This window comes from Diprion similis, chromosome 3 (genome assembly GCF_021155765.1).
Source record: "Diprion similis isolate iyDipSimi1 chromosome 3, iyDipSimi1.1, whole genome shotgun sequence".
Taxonomy (NCBI): Eukaryota; Metazoa; Arthropoda; class Insecta; order Hymenoptera; family Diprionidae; genus Diprion; species Diprion similis.
The window spans coordinates 6,273,337-6,291,704 of NC_060107.1; the positions used below are offsets into that span (position 1 = coordinate 6,273,337).

General features: G+C 35.5%; 1 protein-coding gene across 1 annotated transcript in view; it reads right to left on the minus strand.

The window, feature by feature from the left end:
• Nucleotides 1-258: 258 nt before the first annotated feature.
• LOC124404653 (protein Shroom) overlaps nucleotides 259-18,368 on the minus strand; it is a 142,771-nt gene continuing 124,661 nt past the window's right edge. Inside the window, exons 11-15 of the mRNA XM_046878987.1 lie at nucleotides 9,362-10,770; nucleotides 6,965-7,124; nucleotides 2,551-2,788; nucleotides 1,524-1,790; nucleotides 259-692 (exon numbers count right to left, since the gene is read on the minus strand). Of these exons, the coding sequence (XP_046734943.1) occupies nucleotides 441-692; nucleotides 1,524-1,790; nucleotides 2,551-2,788; nucleotides 6,965-7,124; nucleotides 9,362-10,770 (2,326 nt within the window). The 3' untranslated portion in view covers nucleotides 259-440. The remainder of the gene's footprint in view (nucleotides 693-1,523; nucleotides 1,791-2,550; nucleotides 2,789-6,964; nucleotides 7,125-9,361; nucleotides 10,771-18,368) is intronic.

Consider the following 18,368-nt stretch of genomic DNA (forward strand, 5'->3'; position numbering starts at 1 on the left):
TTTCCAGCTAAATTTTCAAGCCTAGCGTGGGTTCATGGATTCTCTTATTGTTAGATAGCCTTGTTATAATAAAAAAAAAAAAAAAAAAGAAAAAAAAGAAAACACCAACGAAACGCGATGCGGCTGCAGGTAAAGTTGACTTTTGTAATATTCAATTTACAATCAATTACTTATAGCGTTGCAGTGTTGTCACGTTATTGAAGGAAAAGCAATTTTTCTTCCCGCATATTATTTTTTCTCCTTACGATCCTCGTCTTTCTCTCAAAACTTTTTAAATATCTGATCATTACTGCCGCGACTCATAAATTAATACTTATTATTAATAACACTGCAGACTTTAACTTAACCACAATATATGCAAGTCCGACATTGTTTTCGCGACATAACATTGCTACAACGACAAAAACAACAAGAATAACAACAACAACAATGAACTAAATTTAATCGATGGCTTCTTTCAGGGCTGTAAGCTGCTCTTCTCCCAATTTCACTTTGTCCTGGATCTCACGACCGTCCATTATCAGTTTCGCCTTCATGTTTATGAAGTGCTGGTAATCGGCGTATTCCTCCTCGTTCAAATATTTCGACAATATTGCCGAGACGCTGACGCTTCTCTTGTCAATATTGCTCTTCAACACTTTTGCCTCCTCGAGTTGATCCAACAGCTTGTCTCTCTTGCTCTCCAAGATTTTCTGCAATCGTTCAGATTTATTATTGTCGTTAATGTATACCAATTTAAAGATGCCCGCGTATCAAGTATTCGTAAAATTATTGCTTCCTTAATCTGCGAAGGATCAGATCTTAAAAGTCTTTTTAAAACATAAAAACTCGAATTTAAAAAAGAAAATACTCGAATCCTAAACAAAAGTCTAAGTATATCGATGCTTGGTTTTAAATCGTTGTAAAATTTTTAAAAATCTAGTAGATTCGAGAGAATTTCATTTCTTTTAAAAGACTGTTTTCTTCAAGATAAATGAAACAGATTCTCTTTTTTCTTATCAGTTATCAGTTCGATGTTGCCATTTCTTGGTTTCAATCAATATCGCTGCAGTATCTTGTTTAATCAAATATCCACCGACGCCGAGATGATAAAAAAAGAGCGTTTCAGGGAACTCGTAGGAAACATATTTTTTAAACAAAATCATAGATTGTCTTACAAGAGTGAAATCGAACAAATTTACTACATTTTTAGCAAAATTTAAATCGATTTCAAATTAACAGCAACGATATCTAATTCTAAGCTATCTTTCATAACTCCAGTATTTTCTATTTTTGTAGTCTTACAGAAATCTTTGTAGCTTATATAGAAGGCATTCCACTCCAAACCGACCTACGACGTCCAACCCTTACTATTTTTGATTTTTAAGTATGGTATAGAGTGTACAAAAAAAAATAAAAATAAATAAAAAAATAATAAACGAATGCCTCATGGATAATGTGATGATCTCGTATGATGAATTAGATGAAACTGATCAACTTTGAAAATGCAACCACGAATAATCACGAACTTAATTGAGACTAACCCGCTCGGCGTGGTCGACTGGCATTCCGTAAAGCGCGTTTTCAGCACGCGCAAGTCTTCCGCTGAGACCAAGAAGAAGGCTCGTTATTTTGCCAACTTCCTCGACGTGGAGTCTGTACTTGGAGGCTTCGGCTGGCCGAGCAACCGCCGTCACTCGAGACGTGACTCTGGCACCCAGAGCATCGTTGACGTCACCTTCTTCTCGCACAGCTTCCTGTTCGGCTCGAAGGACGACGAGCTTTCTGTCAAGGCGTACGACCAGCTCCTCCTGCGGAAGAAATAACTAGATCTTTAAGCGCTGACGATATAATAATATATGAAAAGCAATAAAGAAAGAGAGAAAAAAAAAACGTCTGGAGTTTAAGAAAAAAAAATTTTTTTTCGAGGTTCGCCGATTCATTCGAAGAAGTTATTTGAATTTAATTGTTTGAAATGATATCGTAAATGCGAGGCATTGATCGAGGTAAGTGAAACCTTGAAATTTAAATTAACACGAATCATTTGAAATGATGTGAAAATCGTTGCGATCGATTAGTCTTGAAACGGTTCAATAAACTAAAAATATAGGAGTTTTCCAAAATATTTTTTCAATAGTTTCAAAACGACTTCTGTAAACAGTATTAAGCATTATTTTAGATTCTCCAAAAAACCATTAAAAAAAAAATTTCTTTCCCCTGACATTTGAAAATCATTTTTATTTTCTTTGGTTACAAATGAAACAAATAAAAAAAAAAAAAAAAACAACAGTTTAACGTATTTGAGTTCTCCAAAACTAAGTATCTCCTTAAGTATCCCCCCTCCCCTCCCCCTAGAACTTGATACTTTCGCAATGATTTCCAGTATAATTCTATCCGATTTGAAGATCAATTAATGATAAAATATAGAAATCCGTAGAAATCAGTCGAAATTAATGCTTAAGAAGTAAAACCATTAATTTTTACATCGAAACGATTAGAAATGAGGATTTTTTTTTTCAGCTACGATCGGCTTGCAGTCCGGCATCGAATTCATAATTTATTCTTACGCACCTTTTTCTGTTTGAGATCCTGATTGTCGGCAACGATTGATTGCGCCGAGTCGTTGCTGCCCTCGTTTCCGACGGAAGTTGGAATCGATTCTTCCGTTACGTCGCGCGAATACCTCGTCAAAAATCTCGCCTTGCCTTCCGAGGTTGTGAAATACGCGGATGTTGGTGACAGCGGACTTGTTGGATCTGGCGTTGATACTTCCGGCGTTGGAATCGTCGACGACGTCGGCGTCTCGATCCTGAAATAAAAAAAAAAAAAAAAAATTAACATAAATATTTCAACTAATCACTCATCAGTCAAGGAATTTTAATCGATTATGAATTACATGAAGTGTTTTTTTTTTTTTTTCTTTTTAATTCATTTTCTTCCCTTCTCGCTACTACTAACTACTCTAAGTGTCTATATACATTAACAAATTTGCTAATCATAATATTCTTTGGATAAAAAAAATTTAAGCACGTGAGAATGACGAAGAACTATTTATTGCATAATATGCATGGAAACTTTTCTGTTCTTTTCTTTTTCTAGTTGGACGAAACGAATTGATTTGCACAGTTTTTTTTTTTAATTCACTAGAAAAACTGATGAACATTATAAAAATTTATAAGTTTTCTATAATTAAACCTCGATATGTAATGACGGAAGATGATCATAATCACATTATTCTTGTATATTGTATACGTAATTAGTGAATCACGAAATGAGTATCGCCTGTAGCAAAGCTGTTCAAAGCGATGCTGTAATTCGCCACGTGACTTGAAGAAACTTTATTGTAAATATATGTATACATATCCTAATGCGTGAAATTTATTTTCGATATAATTCTGTCACATTAAATAGTGTCTGCTTAAGACCACAATAAGTAATCAGTTTAATATTGTAATCGTAATATATATATTGAACAATTTTTGAATTACTAACAAAATCGTGAGAACTTGGCTTCATTTTCATCCTAATAATTATAATTCATCCGAACAACTTACTCCCACACAATTGTAATAATATATAATAGGAAGATTATTATGTAAGCAATTATGCATAACTCGAAGAATTAATTTGATAGACAAAAATAAAAAAGGAGCGAATAAAAAAAAAAAAAAAAAAAAACCAAAAAACACGCACATTTTAAAGCGACGTTGCAACATCTCCATTTCGTGGAAAATTCTGAGCCAATACGAGGTAGATATAGGAAATAATTTTTATTAATTAATTATCACACACGCTGAAGAGTCTAAGCGGTCTAAGCCGGACAACGACGTGGTTGAAACTAACCGCAATGACTTGCGGCTGTTATTCGCGAATCAAGATGTGTGGCTACACGCGTATAAATGCCACAGAGAATTTGATGGGACAGTATCGTTTATGGATTATTACGTAACGCCGGGTGCCTCAGCGGTACTTTCACCTTCATCGAGAACGATGCAACGCAGCTATTGTCTGATCTTCGGATGCTGGCAGTGAGAAAAATTTATACCTAGCTGTGATTGATGAATAACTTAAAATACTTTTAAAAGTAACTAGGAAAGTAACTATTTTCATCCTTTTTATCACAGAAAGAAATTTTCAAATTCGGAACTTCAAATTCCGTCCACTATAGAATAGAATATAGGTCATTTTTTTTTTTTTTTTCTTACTGTTTTTATTGTTTCACCATAACCGATTAATTTAATAAGGTTTTCATCTGTAACTGCTGCAGAATATTTTTATAATGATTTTGATCTTGTCACTTTTTGGCGAATTTTTTTCGATCATCTCTAAATCTAGTCTCGTTCGAAATGGCTGATTAATTTCGATTTTTTATCAGTCCTGAAATTTTTTTTTCGTTTTTTTTTTATATCGGCGTTATTGCATTCTGCAGGAGTTATGACAGTCTCGGAACTATTGTTTAAAGACGAGCTAATTGCAAGTATAGTTTCACGTTAATTGAGCCCCATTAAAAGCCAGGCGAAGCCGCAAGGCTGACAACGAGTAACGAAGGTCGTTCAAAACATTCTGAAACCGCAATATGCGGTGTATTATCGTCTAGGGAACTGGCGAGAAGGAGGAAATGTAATATAAGAGTAAGAGAGGAAAGCATCGCCTTTGATTTGCCTGGATTTAGGATCTCAGAAATTGGCGATATGAGCGATAAAAGAAAATCTGGCGTATTGCAGGTGCGAAAAAAGTAACAATTAAGAGACAGTAAAATTGCGTTGTGAGATATTTTTACCTTTTCGCGCAGCAAAGAATTTAATTTGCATTCGATGCGTCAGTGCAACAGTAGAAATATATATATATATGTTATAGACATATAGCTGTATAACACGAGTTTAATATTATCCTTGAATGCAACTTCAAGAAATGATGTAGACAGACTTACAGGGTGTCTTTAAATTAAGGATAATTTAACTCGAGAAGGTAAATTTTCAGGACATGCACGAGAATAACGAGAATTAAAAACTGCGAAAATGTGGGTAATTTACACAAATAAAATTTAACGATCAATAATTGATAAATTTATCTATCGCCAGATCACGTGAACTTTTTTAGACAAGCAGATTTTTGTTGCAAACAATTCAGGAAAGTAATACGAATAGTTGAGAGTCATCGACTCATTGGTAGGTACGATGACAATGAAAATCTGGCGTATCGGCGTCACGGGGAAATCGGAAAGTCCAATCGCGGAAATTCCAGGTTGTTGAATTGACAAAGAATCGTGTAATTATAATTAATAATACATGTAATTCCGTTTTAGGTATAATAGAATAGCGAGAACCTGGGCTGCATGTCTTTGAGATTCGTCATGCGTGCGGTAAAAACGTTGTTTCGAAACGCGAATCTTCTTCTTTATTTCGCTTCGACTAAGAAATATATGCTTTGTCATTCATGTAATTTAGAATTCTCAACACTTATGTTGCGTATCATGTCTGACTGTTTAGTTTATCGTTTGTGTCATTAAATTGCAGAGAAAAAAATGACTCAGAATTAGATCGAAAAAGATCCAAACTAATCTGATTTCATCCAAGATAAATAATAAAATACAGTAAAACTTGTTAATTCATTATTTTTCCAAAAATTCAACTTCACTCACTAAAATAAATACATTTTTTTTTGTCGTGCAATATCTCCGTATTTTTTTTCCCAAATAACCGTTTCTTGATAGTTACTCACTCAATTTTCAGCTCAAAATATTGAAAATTTAGTGAATTATGATTTTTTAATGAATTTTTTCTACGTTTTCAAAGTTTCCTTTTGTTAAAAATAACTGATTACTCTTTAAAAATTCGTTCGTTTTAATATACAATTATTCTTTGTACTACACGCATAAACATAAATTATTTCGCAGTTTCGTTGTAAAGTTTCAATTCCATTGTGGATAATATATTTAATATATTTATAATTAACAGCAAAAAATACAGACATAAGAATCAGCGAAGTAAGAACCAAACTGAGAGCTGAAAGACGTTATCTGAAATTATCCGAAGGTCGAATAGCCGGTATAACGTCGAAAGATATTTCAAAGCGAAGGTCGGCACCTTTCAGAGGTGGAGTAGATTATTCGCGTTGCGTTGGCGTCGTGACCTGGTCGGAGGACTCCTTTTACTTCTACATTTTTTCATTTCAATCATTACGTTCATGTACCTATATATGGGGCATTCCGTGCGGCATCGAAAATTCTTTCAAGCATTTACGTATCAGATTTTACTGATAAAAATTTTTCATTTTTTTTCAACGTAAAAGAAAGAGAAGAGAGAAGAAAAAAAAAACAGAAAAGTAGATTGATTTGAGCAGCGATTTTCAATCGCCATGGAATGAACCTCATTTTATTCAAAATTGAATAAACAATTTTTTATTCTAACGATACGTGCAGTTCAAATCGAGGATCGCCAGGATCTGAAACTACTCGATTTGTCGTGGAATGCCTCATACATCGAAGCGGTTATCAAAAAATTGATCCGAATCCAAGGCTCCTGACCTTTGTTATTTATTACTCATTCTTCTTATTGTTAGAAGCGGCACTTCCGTGTAATTTTAATAACAATTCTCGATGAAATATAGTCGAATTTTAATATCCAAGGGATATTAAAACAGTCAAGAGATAAATAAATAAATAAATATCAGGAATTTTTTTAAAGTTAAGTCGTTTGGGTTATTAACTCTACTATACGTACTTGGTTGAAATTCAATTCGAATTGAGAAGAAATATAATTTACAAAAAGTCAGTTTAAAAAAAAGCCAATTTGTTTCTTCGAGTAAAAAAATAAAATTTGTTACCTCAAAAAATCATTTTTAATTCCAATGATAAAAAACTGATATTTTCAGTTTTTTCCTTGAGCGAAATAAAAATCCTCTGACAATTCCACGTTTTCCAAAATTTCGAGATGTTTAGCTCTGACTCTCTATCTGTGGTTTAAAATTTCAGACAAAAACTTACTTGATGTCTTCGGGTCGATTCGACGTTGACGTTGGACTCTGTGGGGTTTCCTCCTGTATAGAAAGAGAAAGTCGCCTCCTTGGCCGAGGCTGAAGTGTGGCTTCCACCCTGAACAATCCAGAGACGTAGTCGGTAGGCTTTTTGTGTTCCGGAATCGGGACTGAAACAGAGAAGATTCGGATTATTGAGTCTCAGATCTCGATCAGCAGGTTCAAAGGCTCCGAAGTTACCGGAAAGATGGTTTGGACAGATTATTTCAAGATAATCGTTAATATTTATAGACACGTAGTTGAATTAGTTGAAGTAAGTTACGTTTACTCAACGAAATACTGGAAAATAAAACCAGGAATTTATTGTTAACAAGCAATTTACAAAGACTTTGAAAATCTTGATTTAAAAGATTTTTCTTCAATTTTTTTTTTATAATTCTTTACTAATTCCTAAAGTAACGAAATAACAAATTTTCTCAGAAATGCGTTAGTAAATTGACGTCATAAATTTAAACCTCATTGACAACAAAGAATGAAATACAACAGTAACACACATGATATGAGCACAATTGTGTTAAGAAAACTGAAAAAATTGTTTATTTTCGGGAAGCTTCTCAGTTACATAGAATATTTGAAAAAAGAAGACTAGCTCAAACTTGGTGAAATTTCAGGAACGAAATCGACATTATGGAAGAGTTAGACGGTGGTGAAAAGCCATTTGGATGGACGATGGTTTCGACTGGATGCGCACAAATGGTAAAGCAAGTCACTGCGACCTGCAGTTTATGAAATTAAAATTGAAACAGCCCGGAAAAATTGTGAATCTAATTATTACAATATACCAATATGATGCCTATCTGATAATTCAAACTAATCGATTGTTTAATATTTATAAGTATATTGTTTGTATAACAGTGTTTGCAAGTAGGTTTTGTTCAGATAAATTAGAGATTTGATATTCTAAATTAATCTGCTCGCGATGGAGTTTAAAAAAATCTGTAACGTTGAGTAAAGAATTGACGAGAACACGAAGCGATTTGCAAAGCCGATGCAGCGACGATCGGTAAGCATGACCGATGACGTACGGTGATTAGAAATCTAATGCTTCCGGTTTAATTGATTGGGAAGCAACCGCGTATCTGTAAGGATTTCACGTTGCTGGATTGTAAAAACGCGGATTCGATAACGCGGAGAAAACTGTGAGTCCGGTTATAGTGGCAAGGAGACCGTGACAGACGGCGAAAATCTGCGAAAAAGTCTCAAGCAGTGCCGAAAATGTGGCAGAAAATTTTCATTTATTTGGCTTTATTTCAAATTTGTTCATTTTTTTTTTTTTTTTTGTTTTTTGAATTTTTTATTAGTTTGTGAATCTGCTTATATATTTTACCGTATTGATCGTTTATACGAGTGCAAAAATTAGAAATATTGATTAAATATATTTAAGAAATTTTTGGAAATGAAATTGAATTTTTATTTTTTTTTTCCAAATTGCACGGATTTTTATAAACTCAGTATTCGAAAAACACGTAAAGTTGATTGATCGGATCGCTAGATTATTTAACGTTATTGTTCAAATTGAATAATTAAAAAAGACAGGGAAATTTGTTATTCAGGTAAATGTTTGAAATTTAGGTTACAAAAAGTAAACCCCGTCTACGATTTTATCAAGCAGATTAACTATCATGAGGATCTCATTTTAAAGTTATTAATTATAACGGTTTTACAGTCGGTAAAAAGTGACACCGCTCGACAGTTTCGAAACGTTGCAAAAATTACAATCGACAAAAGAGCTTTCTAACGCACATTACGCGACACAATTCGAAACTATTTGCCAAATGACAAAAGAATTTGAATAACAAACAGTTCTGCAATTGCGCAACTATTGTGATATATGTACATATATCACTACACAGATAACAATCTAGTAACTTTATATATATGTATATGTATATGCATGTATGGAATGAGTTGCTAACAAGTGAATGGTTCAATGCGCACGCGCTGAGTCGTTTTGTCAGGGTGACCAACATTTTTTAGGTTAGATACATAGCAGCGATCCGTCATTTGAATTTACGAACGTTGGTCATCCTGACAAAACGACTCAGCGCGTGCGTATTGAACCATTCACTCGTTAGAAATTCATTTCGTGTACAATAATAATGTTTTTCCACAGAATTCTCCAATTTTTTTACCCAATCGATGAATTGATTTCAGCAAGAATATATGATTTTATAATTTCCCAACATTAAATTACTCACTACTTTTCATACCCACGTCTTATATTATATAATAATTCCGTCGAATAATTTCCCTTAGAATCGAACGATTCGCGATCTTTGAAAAAAAAAAAAAAAAAAGTGAATGAAGAAGAAAGAAGCAAAAGTGAAAAACACTCTGACCGACTCACCTAAGATCGTTACTAGCTTGTCGTTGGGACTAAGCTGACTAGCCAGATCTCTGCTGAGTTCCTCGCACTCGATTTCCTCCTGCAGCTTCCTCCTCGGTTCCGGTACGACATCGTCCTGAGAATCCTCGAGCGCCTCGTCGATCCTCGCCTCCCTACCATCCTCGGTGATGATCTCAGTCTGGGATGCGGCATCGCTGGTAGCCGCGTTTACCCTGAGAACGATCTCCGTCCTTTGAACAAGGGTAAGACCCTCGATCCCAGGTTGGGGTGAAACGCAGGGCGACGTGATGGCCGTCCTCTCGTTTCCCAAATCGGCCGATTCGATCCCTCCGGTAGTCTGGCTGTATTTAGCCTGATTCGACTCCGAGGATTCATCGCGACGATCGTCGTCCGTCTGGGTAGGACTGGACACCGTCCGTCTCGACGAGACGACGCTTATCCGTTCAACGAAGCTTGCCGATTCGGCTGCCGATACGTTGGGTGAATTTGGCGGCGACGTCTTCTCGGGGTTGTTGCCAGGGTCCGAGACCCTCGTCGACGACGACGATGACGACGACGACGAGGAACTCGAGCAGCTCCCGGAACGACGTGGTGAATCGGTTCCGGGCCTCCGTCTCTCGACTTCCGGCGTTCTCGGTGGCGACGACGTCGGGGGTGGTGGTTTCTCGATAACCGGTGGCGGCCTGGAGGCCTCGGTGATGAGCCGTTTCTCGCCGAGGGCGTTCCGCCGATTCAAGAGCTCAACGTTCCTCGAGGTCATCTCGATCGTCGCCGATCTTTCCCGCTGTTGATGATGCTGTTGGAAGCTATCCGAGCTCGAGAGGATCTCGCGATCCTGGGACCGCCTCTGAGGACTCGGTTCACAACTCGCAGCCAACTTCCGTCGCTCTCGTTCCAACTGCCGGTTCCGATCGTTAAGTACCTCGATACTCTGAGGTGATATCCTCTCCTTCCGGTCAGGTGAATCCGTGACTCCCGGCTGTTGATGACTCGAGTCCAGGTGGTTGTTGATGTTGTTGTTGTTGTTGTTGTTGTTATTGGCGATGACTTTGTTGAGGGTGTTATTGACGCCCTCACCTCGGAGTGGACGCACCTCGGTGGCCTGAAGTTTTTTGCTCAGGTCATAGGAGAGCTTTCCAATCACCTCGACCGAGTGCGCGGCCCTTTCCTCCAGGCGATGATGCAGCGCGTCGACGCTGTGAGACTTCGGCAGCTGTTGATCGGGATGGTGATGATGGTGTTGCGGATGACGGGGTGTTACTCGAAGGAGAACCGGGTCGTCGTGGTCTCGCAATGGCGGCCAGTCGTCGAGACGTGCCGTTGGCGACATGGTTCGTTTGTAGCTACCTTCGCTGTCGGGGGCGCCTCGCTCCCTACGATAGGCAAGGTACGAGGCCTTCGATTGGCTTCTGGAACGATAAGATAAAAAAAACTTATGTGGTAGGTATAGGGCAGACGCCAGATGCACATGTAATTCGTAGGATAACCTAAAACGATTTTCATACTTTAATGTTAGACTGAATCTTCTTTACTGAAAGAATATGTCAGTTGTACAGTGTTTTCTGTCAAACTGTCGACTAAACGCTGATGGATAACCGAAGATGTACGTTTTCTGTCGCCATATTTATACTAGATTGGACGTTAAAGGAAATGTTTATCCACCGAGTTGAACAATCTTATTTAAGTTAATTCTTGAAGAAAGAAGATCCTCAAAGTTTCAGAAATAAGATTTTATTTCTTTTCGGACATTCGTCCTGTTGAATTTCGTAACTGTTCGAAAAAAGAAGAGAAAAAAATAATCAAACTTAGGAAAGAGAAACTTTTATTCACTTTTTATGATTTTATTTCAAAAGTTCTCGATTAAAATCCGATCGACGGAAGTACTTGCGAATGTTGTTGAAGTCTTAAGTCTGTACTCCAGTCGAAAGAGTGTTGAAACCAAAAATATGTAAAAACAGAATTTTGGTATCAATCTCTAAATTAATTCTCAAGTTTTATTTTTAAAAAAAACTATACAATCCATGAAGTATCGGACAAATAATAATTGAAATCCGTGAATTAAGACCAAAAACATATGTTTCAAAAATTAAAATAAAGCAAAAGAGTTTCGAAGATCGCCACGTGTAAAATAAATAATAGATAGATAGAAAGTAGAAAGAGAAAACCAAAAAATAAGAAAAAAATAAAACAAAACAAGACAAAAAAAAAGAATAAAAAAATTCCCGAGTGAGAAAGGAGGAAAAAAATAAACGTGAGAATAAGATTTTTTTTCTCCGTAGTTTCGTCACGTATGTGGGATTTTGGGTAAACGTAATAATTTATATAGTAGAAGAAAATTTTTCGTTGACCATTCCTGCGGTGTTTACGTAACTCGTTTATCGCCAGCGCAGCCTCGGTCCAAAGGAAGTTGAGAGGACTTATCGCTGAGATTTGGTATCCGCCTGTGCAGGTAGAGGCAACGAAACGAGACCGAGACGAGGAAACGGCGATGGGATGAAATCTCGCGCGTGACTCGAAGTCTAAATGTGAATAATAAAAAATCTTGGAGGCGAGGACGACAGGCTGTAACCTTTTGACTCTGGGGCTAACAATAAGTTTCGTAAATGGATCTAGAACGATTACGAGAGAAAGGTTTTGTTGTTGTTTTACTTATTGTTAAACATTCCACTTTTCAGAGTCTCTGAAACTTTTTTCTTTCTCATTTTAGTTTCGTTTTTGAAATTGAAATTGACCAAGGGACGAGTTTGTAGATTTTACAAGTTGATCGATTATTTTATTAGCAAAGTGATGACGAGATTTAACTTATTTTAATTATCGATTGAACAGTTAAATTGTTGTGAAAACTGATGAGAAACTTGAGATTTAGAAAATATGTATTTATCACTGAATGTATCGTGTCTTGAATCATTCGAGATTCTGTGAAGTGATAAAGTATTTACCCAAGTCGTTGTAGAAACTTTTACAATTAATAATATCGAATACCCGCTGCTTCCTACAAACGCACGTGTTTTCGAAAAACCTGTTATTCGCACCGGTTTCAACAGGAAATTTGAATGCCTAGGTAAAACTTGTTTTTCGATCATATAAGAATGTGATTATGTAAAATTTCAGATTCCCAGACCGATTCTCTCAGCTTTAGGTAATACACGTTATCCAATCGTCTGCGAATTAAAACACGAATGAAATTTCGATACACGAATAACATTTGTTATAGGTAAGAGAGAAAATATTCTGCATGAATATTTCTTGGCCCATTATTACAAAATACGTTACGAGTGTTGTGTCGTTTATTCGCATTTTCAATCATAAAATCATCATAAAAACCTTTCGAAGTCAGAGTATCCGGTATAAAATCTACGTGAAAAGTGTAAACCGTTGTTGCTTTGCATGGTAAATTATTTTGTTCTTTTTTCCAGTAACAAAATAAATAAATAAATGGAGAATTGAAAATATTTTCATTGGAAAATTTTGCTGGCAAATTATGAAATTTTATTTTCAATTCAGTATTAATATATGTTGAATATATAAATTGCTATTCATAGGATCGATTTTTATTCTATCTCTGGAGAGAGAAATAGAGAAAGAAAGGGGAAAAAAAATCCATTTCTTTTAATGAAATGTTCGGTGAGACATTTCACGTCGTAATATATCGAGAGAAATCTCAATCAATTAATCAGTTGACACGAATGACGTAAGAATTTTAAAAGACTTTCGTAAGAAATTGACTGTATTGAAAAAAAAAAACGTGGATATAATGAAACGAAAATTCACCATTGAAGCCACAGTCATACGAAGAAAAAGAGAAAAGTAAGATAAAAAACATCAACAAAAATCAGTGAAATTTTGATGACACGATAAAAATTTCAAAATTCTTTTACAAGCAAAACTCATATTTCTTATACTATTAAAAGTTGCTTTTGACATATTTTAGCGTATTTGTCATTATTTCACGAAAGATAAATTATGTGTGAAAGACTTGCGTTTATTAATTTTTTCACGTGCACTATTCGAATTGAATTTTATTTAGCTAGGCGTTAGATGATCTATACTACGTACAAGCGTATAATAAATATTAATAAACATGTCGACGTGTACAAAGTTTTGTTAATTTAAAACACGCGCGGCTCGCCTGCAGCAAATCCGTGTCGAGTTTTCTTTTCAATCGAGATCTAGGCTGAAATTGACATGCCGAGTTAGTTGTATATATATGTATACACCTATATTTGTATATATATATGTATATAAAGGTATAAGCGGTCGGTTATAAAACCGTGATCGTCGTACAAAATTAGCGACAGCGATCCATTTTCATCGGGATATCGATCGTTTCGATAATTTCCAGTCGCATCCGTGTTCAGGTTATAAATATAGGTTAGGGTGGCGCAAAAAAACCGACTATTTTTTTTTTTTTGAGTCTCGTGTGACAAAATGTTAGTTTTTGATGTTTTAAGAGCCCACTCCAAAGGACAGTTCAAAGAAAAAAATTTAAGAGGTCGCTCCACATTTTTTAAAACGTCAGAAATCGTCAAAAATCGATTTTTTTGTTGTTGTTTTTTTTTCTCGTTACGGTATAATTTTATAGACAAAAAAAAAAAGTTTCCGAAAGTTTCAGTTCAAAATTTGAATTTTGAAAGATCGCTCATAATTTTTTTTCAATTTTTTGGTGCATTTTTTTTAAATCTTTTCGAGCGACCTTTTAATATTCATATTAAAATTTCATAAATTTTTTTTCTTTAATTCAGTAAGAAAGCATCGATAACAATACACCACGACATGGATTAAAAATCAAACAAAATACTGAAAAAATAATTTTTTTAATTTAATTTTTTGACGATTTTTGACATTTTAAAAAATTTGGAGTGACCTCTTAGAATTTTTTTTTCGAGCTGTTCTTTGGCGTGGGCTCTTAAAACATCAAAAACTAACATTTTGTCACACGAGACTCAGAAAAAAATATAGTCGGTTTTTTCACGCCACCATAATATAGGTATTATAAATACTGCACTTAACAGTAAGGTGGACATTTTTTTTTTTTAAACTGGATCCGACGACGCGAATCGTGTGTAATTTTCCATGCAATTGCACGGAATCTCGTCCTCTCAAAAATCGTCGATGATGTTTTAATCTTCATCGGCCGCGGTTAAATTACAGGTTCGTATGTATGGGTAATAATTAAAATACAGAGCCGACAAAAGGGATACGTTTTAACTCGCTACATATTGTATAATACGTTGCGGCACGTCTAATTTATAAGCGGCAAAATCATCTTGCAAATAATCGCGTAATTGATCCGGCAAGACGAGCCTTTCCTCACTCAAATTGAGCGAGTCGTACGAATTTGACATTTGCAAGTTAGTTTCGAATCATCAAGTTATACTCAATTTTATTCATTTATTCGTCATGCGTGCGAATCGATTTAATTATATCTAATTATTCAATAAGAATACGATGAACAATATCTCTTAAAAATTAAAAAAATTCATCCTAATTATTTTTTAATAAATTTCATCCAAAATCTAAACTTGAAAATTACAAAACAATATTTAAGTATAAATTATATCTTGTGAGAAATTCAGTCGCTGGATGATTTGGCAATCGACGTTGGTTTAAAAATGGTCAAATTCATGAATGAAAAATGGAGTAAATTTATACGCTATTATCTGTTCGTAGTAGAAATAAACTTTTCGACAACATAATCAGGAAGAATTGATTCTTCTTCGCCGGATTCGGATTCCTACCGTGTCTTCGCCGTTGCAACGTACGTAGCAGTAAAATCCACTGTGCGTGAAACTCGTCTGTTGAGAATCCAGCGTAGTTAGTTATGCTTACACAGTACGCTACGCTATACATCCACACATGTAATGTAACGGCGACGAGTATTATACGGTGATTTTTTTTTATAACTACGCGAAAGAGACACGAGTATTATACGTTATTCAAGCTGCCTTGGAAGTTCGATTCTGGACACGTCTGCCAGCGATTTCATTGTCCACGGAACGATTCCGTCGCGTTCGTCGAATAAAAAGCCGGAGGAATAAAATTACACGCGTGTAGCGAGAAACAACCAAAAAAGGAAAGGAAAGAAAAGAATAGAAATAAAAAAAAAAACGTCGCCAAGTCCAGAAGAAGGGAACAAAAGAGAGGAAAAACAATATTAAACGTATATTATTTGCTCATAAAAATTTAAGGGATGATTTGTCAAAAAAAAAAAAAAAAAAAAAAACAAGCTTGGAGTTTCAACGATTCTTTCCACATCGTCAATTTTTTTTTCTTATCCAACAGTATACTATAATTGCGAAAAATTATACGTATCTAGGACAAAAATTAAGAATCACCCTTTTCGTCTATGTACAAGGACAAGGAAAGGATAAATAGGCCATTATTATAACACTCGAGATCTATTGATCTGATATACGAAAGTCGAAAGCGCACTTTGAAGATAATTGTTGACCGTACCTGCGTATATATATAAACATGAAAGGTATTAAAAACCTTAAGATTATTGAGTCGTACTGATTTATAGAATCGTATTGGATCGAGTAACGGTGTGAATGTCTTGAATTTTGTACAAAGTAACTTGCAGAACTAATTTCATTCTCGGCTGAGAAATTCATCATAATTGTCGTTCGTTGCTTCACAAATCGAGTAAGGATGTATACGTAGACAGAATTGCGCAATAATTGACCGGATCGAATGATTCCAATTTGGAAGAATAAGGTGAAGGATATGCCGCCTGGGTACAGAGAATGTGGAACTTTATAACTAACTTTGTTATGTAACAAGCTGAGTTTATGTCTGTACAAGTTATATATAATAAAAAAATAATTTACGAAAAATATGAGATCATATTTCCCGCAGGGAAAAAAAGCTGAGAGGGAATAAACCTTTTCAGGTAAAAAAAAGTTAACATTTCATGGTTTTTTCGGGAAGAAAATAAATTCAAGCCTGACTGATGCAAGATGTCGTCAAGGAGATTCGAAATCCTTATGGGGACATGAAATGCAAACGTTGTAATCCGTCGAAGGCGACTCGGAATTTCACTTTCGGTGAAGATAATTAATTGTTACTCAAGTCGGAGGTTATTTCGTGGACATTTCCGTTGCTCGTAGTCTAAGTGATCCAGCAAAATGTCCACATCGACTCGCCTATGGAAATTTGCTCATCGTCGTCATGGTCGTTGCGGGTATTCATGGTTTCGATAAAAATCGATCTTTATTTCGGGATTTTTCTTCGTTCTTTATACTTGAAATAATACCGTTCTAAGCACGTTGACATTGAAAAATCCTTTTGACGGACAAGCTGTGGCCTTGGATTGTGGATGGGATGAATACGCTAACCTAATTTCCAGTCCTCGTATACACACACACACACACACAAACGAAAGGTAGAAAATTGTTTGAGTTACCTGTATGACCATGCGATATTCCACGATAGTTTGCTCCTTAGAAGAAGAAGAGGAAGGAGGTATACAGAATGTGGAAGGTAGGTACTATAAGTGTACGCACTTTCGAATTCTCGTTGCGGCGCGTTCCAGTTTTATAAGCTAGGCAAACATGCAGTAACAGCAACAGCAACAGCAAGAAAAACAACAACGAAAACAACTTCGAAAGGAAGTAAACCCGAGCTTGCATCACGAAGAGCGATCTTCGTCCCTTCAAAAGGATTCTAGTTTCAAGTCAACCGCACCGTGGATTCTGCCGTTGCTCAAGTGAAACAGACTGGAAGAGAGCCAAGAGATGCGGTTGAATTAAGGAACAAGTCTTAAGTGTCAACCGCAGAACGTTCCTCGATTCGAATAACTCACGGCTTGTATCCAAAATAAGCGAGAAGACTATACTTAATCCAGAAGAGATTAGTCCGATGACGTTTGCTTTTCACATTAAAAGGATATGTATTAGGTATTTCGTTTTAGTCGGGACGGCGATCATTCAGCCTACATCGAATCGCAATTAGCCGTCAGATTAGACGCGTGTATACCGTATGCATTATAATAACACGAACGAAGAACATTGCGTAAACTGAGTGTTTTTCGTTTACTAATTCTTAAATACGGCACATGATGGTATACTAGGATGGTCCTTATTTAGGGTGTTGAAGAATTTTTCCCTCCCTACCTAGAAAACAATTGTTTAATTTTTTCAGACTTTCATCTCGAGAAAAAAAAGTTTTTACAATGTTATTTCCATAAGAAACTTCGATCACAAAACGGACTATCTTAGAGTTGAGGTAAAAATCTGAAGAAAAATTGTTTTTTAACTATTTGAAGTTGATTTGAATAACGGGATATTTTAATTAGTTACAATACTACGCGCGAGAAATTTTTTACACACTTTAAATACGTGTGTACAATAAAACTGTATCCAATAACGTTCTAACCAAACTATATATACATGCATAACACGTGTTACTAAGAGATAGTAAATAAGCCGATCGACTTGCAGAGTTTATCCTTCTTTCTTCGTCACTCGTTGTTTACAGAATAAATATTTCTCAAGTTAAAAATATATATATATATATATATACAATATTCTATTCATCCTGATAACAGGTGTCAAGTGGAAAAATAATAAAAATCTGTTCAATTTCCCAGTTACAGATTATCATTTAAAAAAAAAAAAAAAAAAAAAAAAACTGCAGTATCAGTAAAGTTACTCTTCAAGAATTGTTGAGATTCATTTTATACGGAGTGTAGTTGGAGACTGTTTTTTTTTATGAAATTATAATCATGATAATCCACAAAATTTCCTATCCTAGGAGAGAGATGGAGAACAAAGAGACAAGTTTCAACGACGGTATAAAAATCTACAGTTACGGAGGAGGAAATCGTCGTCATAGCGATGTCAGTAGAAGAAACAGTTTTTCCCATGGGGCGGTCTGCAGGTCGACGAGATCGTCGAGGTTGCAGTTAGACAGATTCCTAGAAATCGACTAGGGAATAATGAAAACATAGAAACGTTGTTCTGCGACCCGGTGCACATCCATATATACATGTATATGTGATAGAATT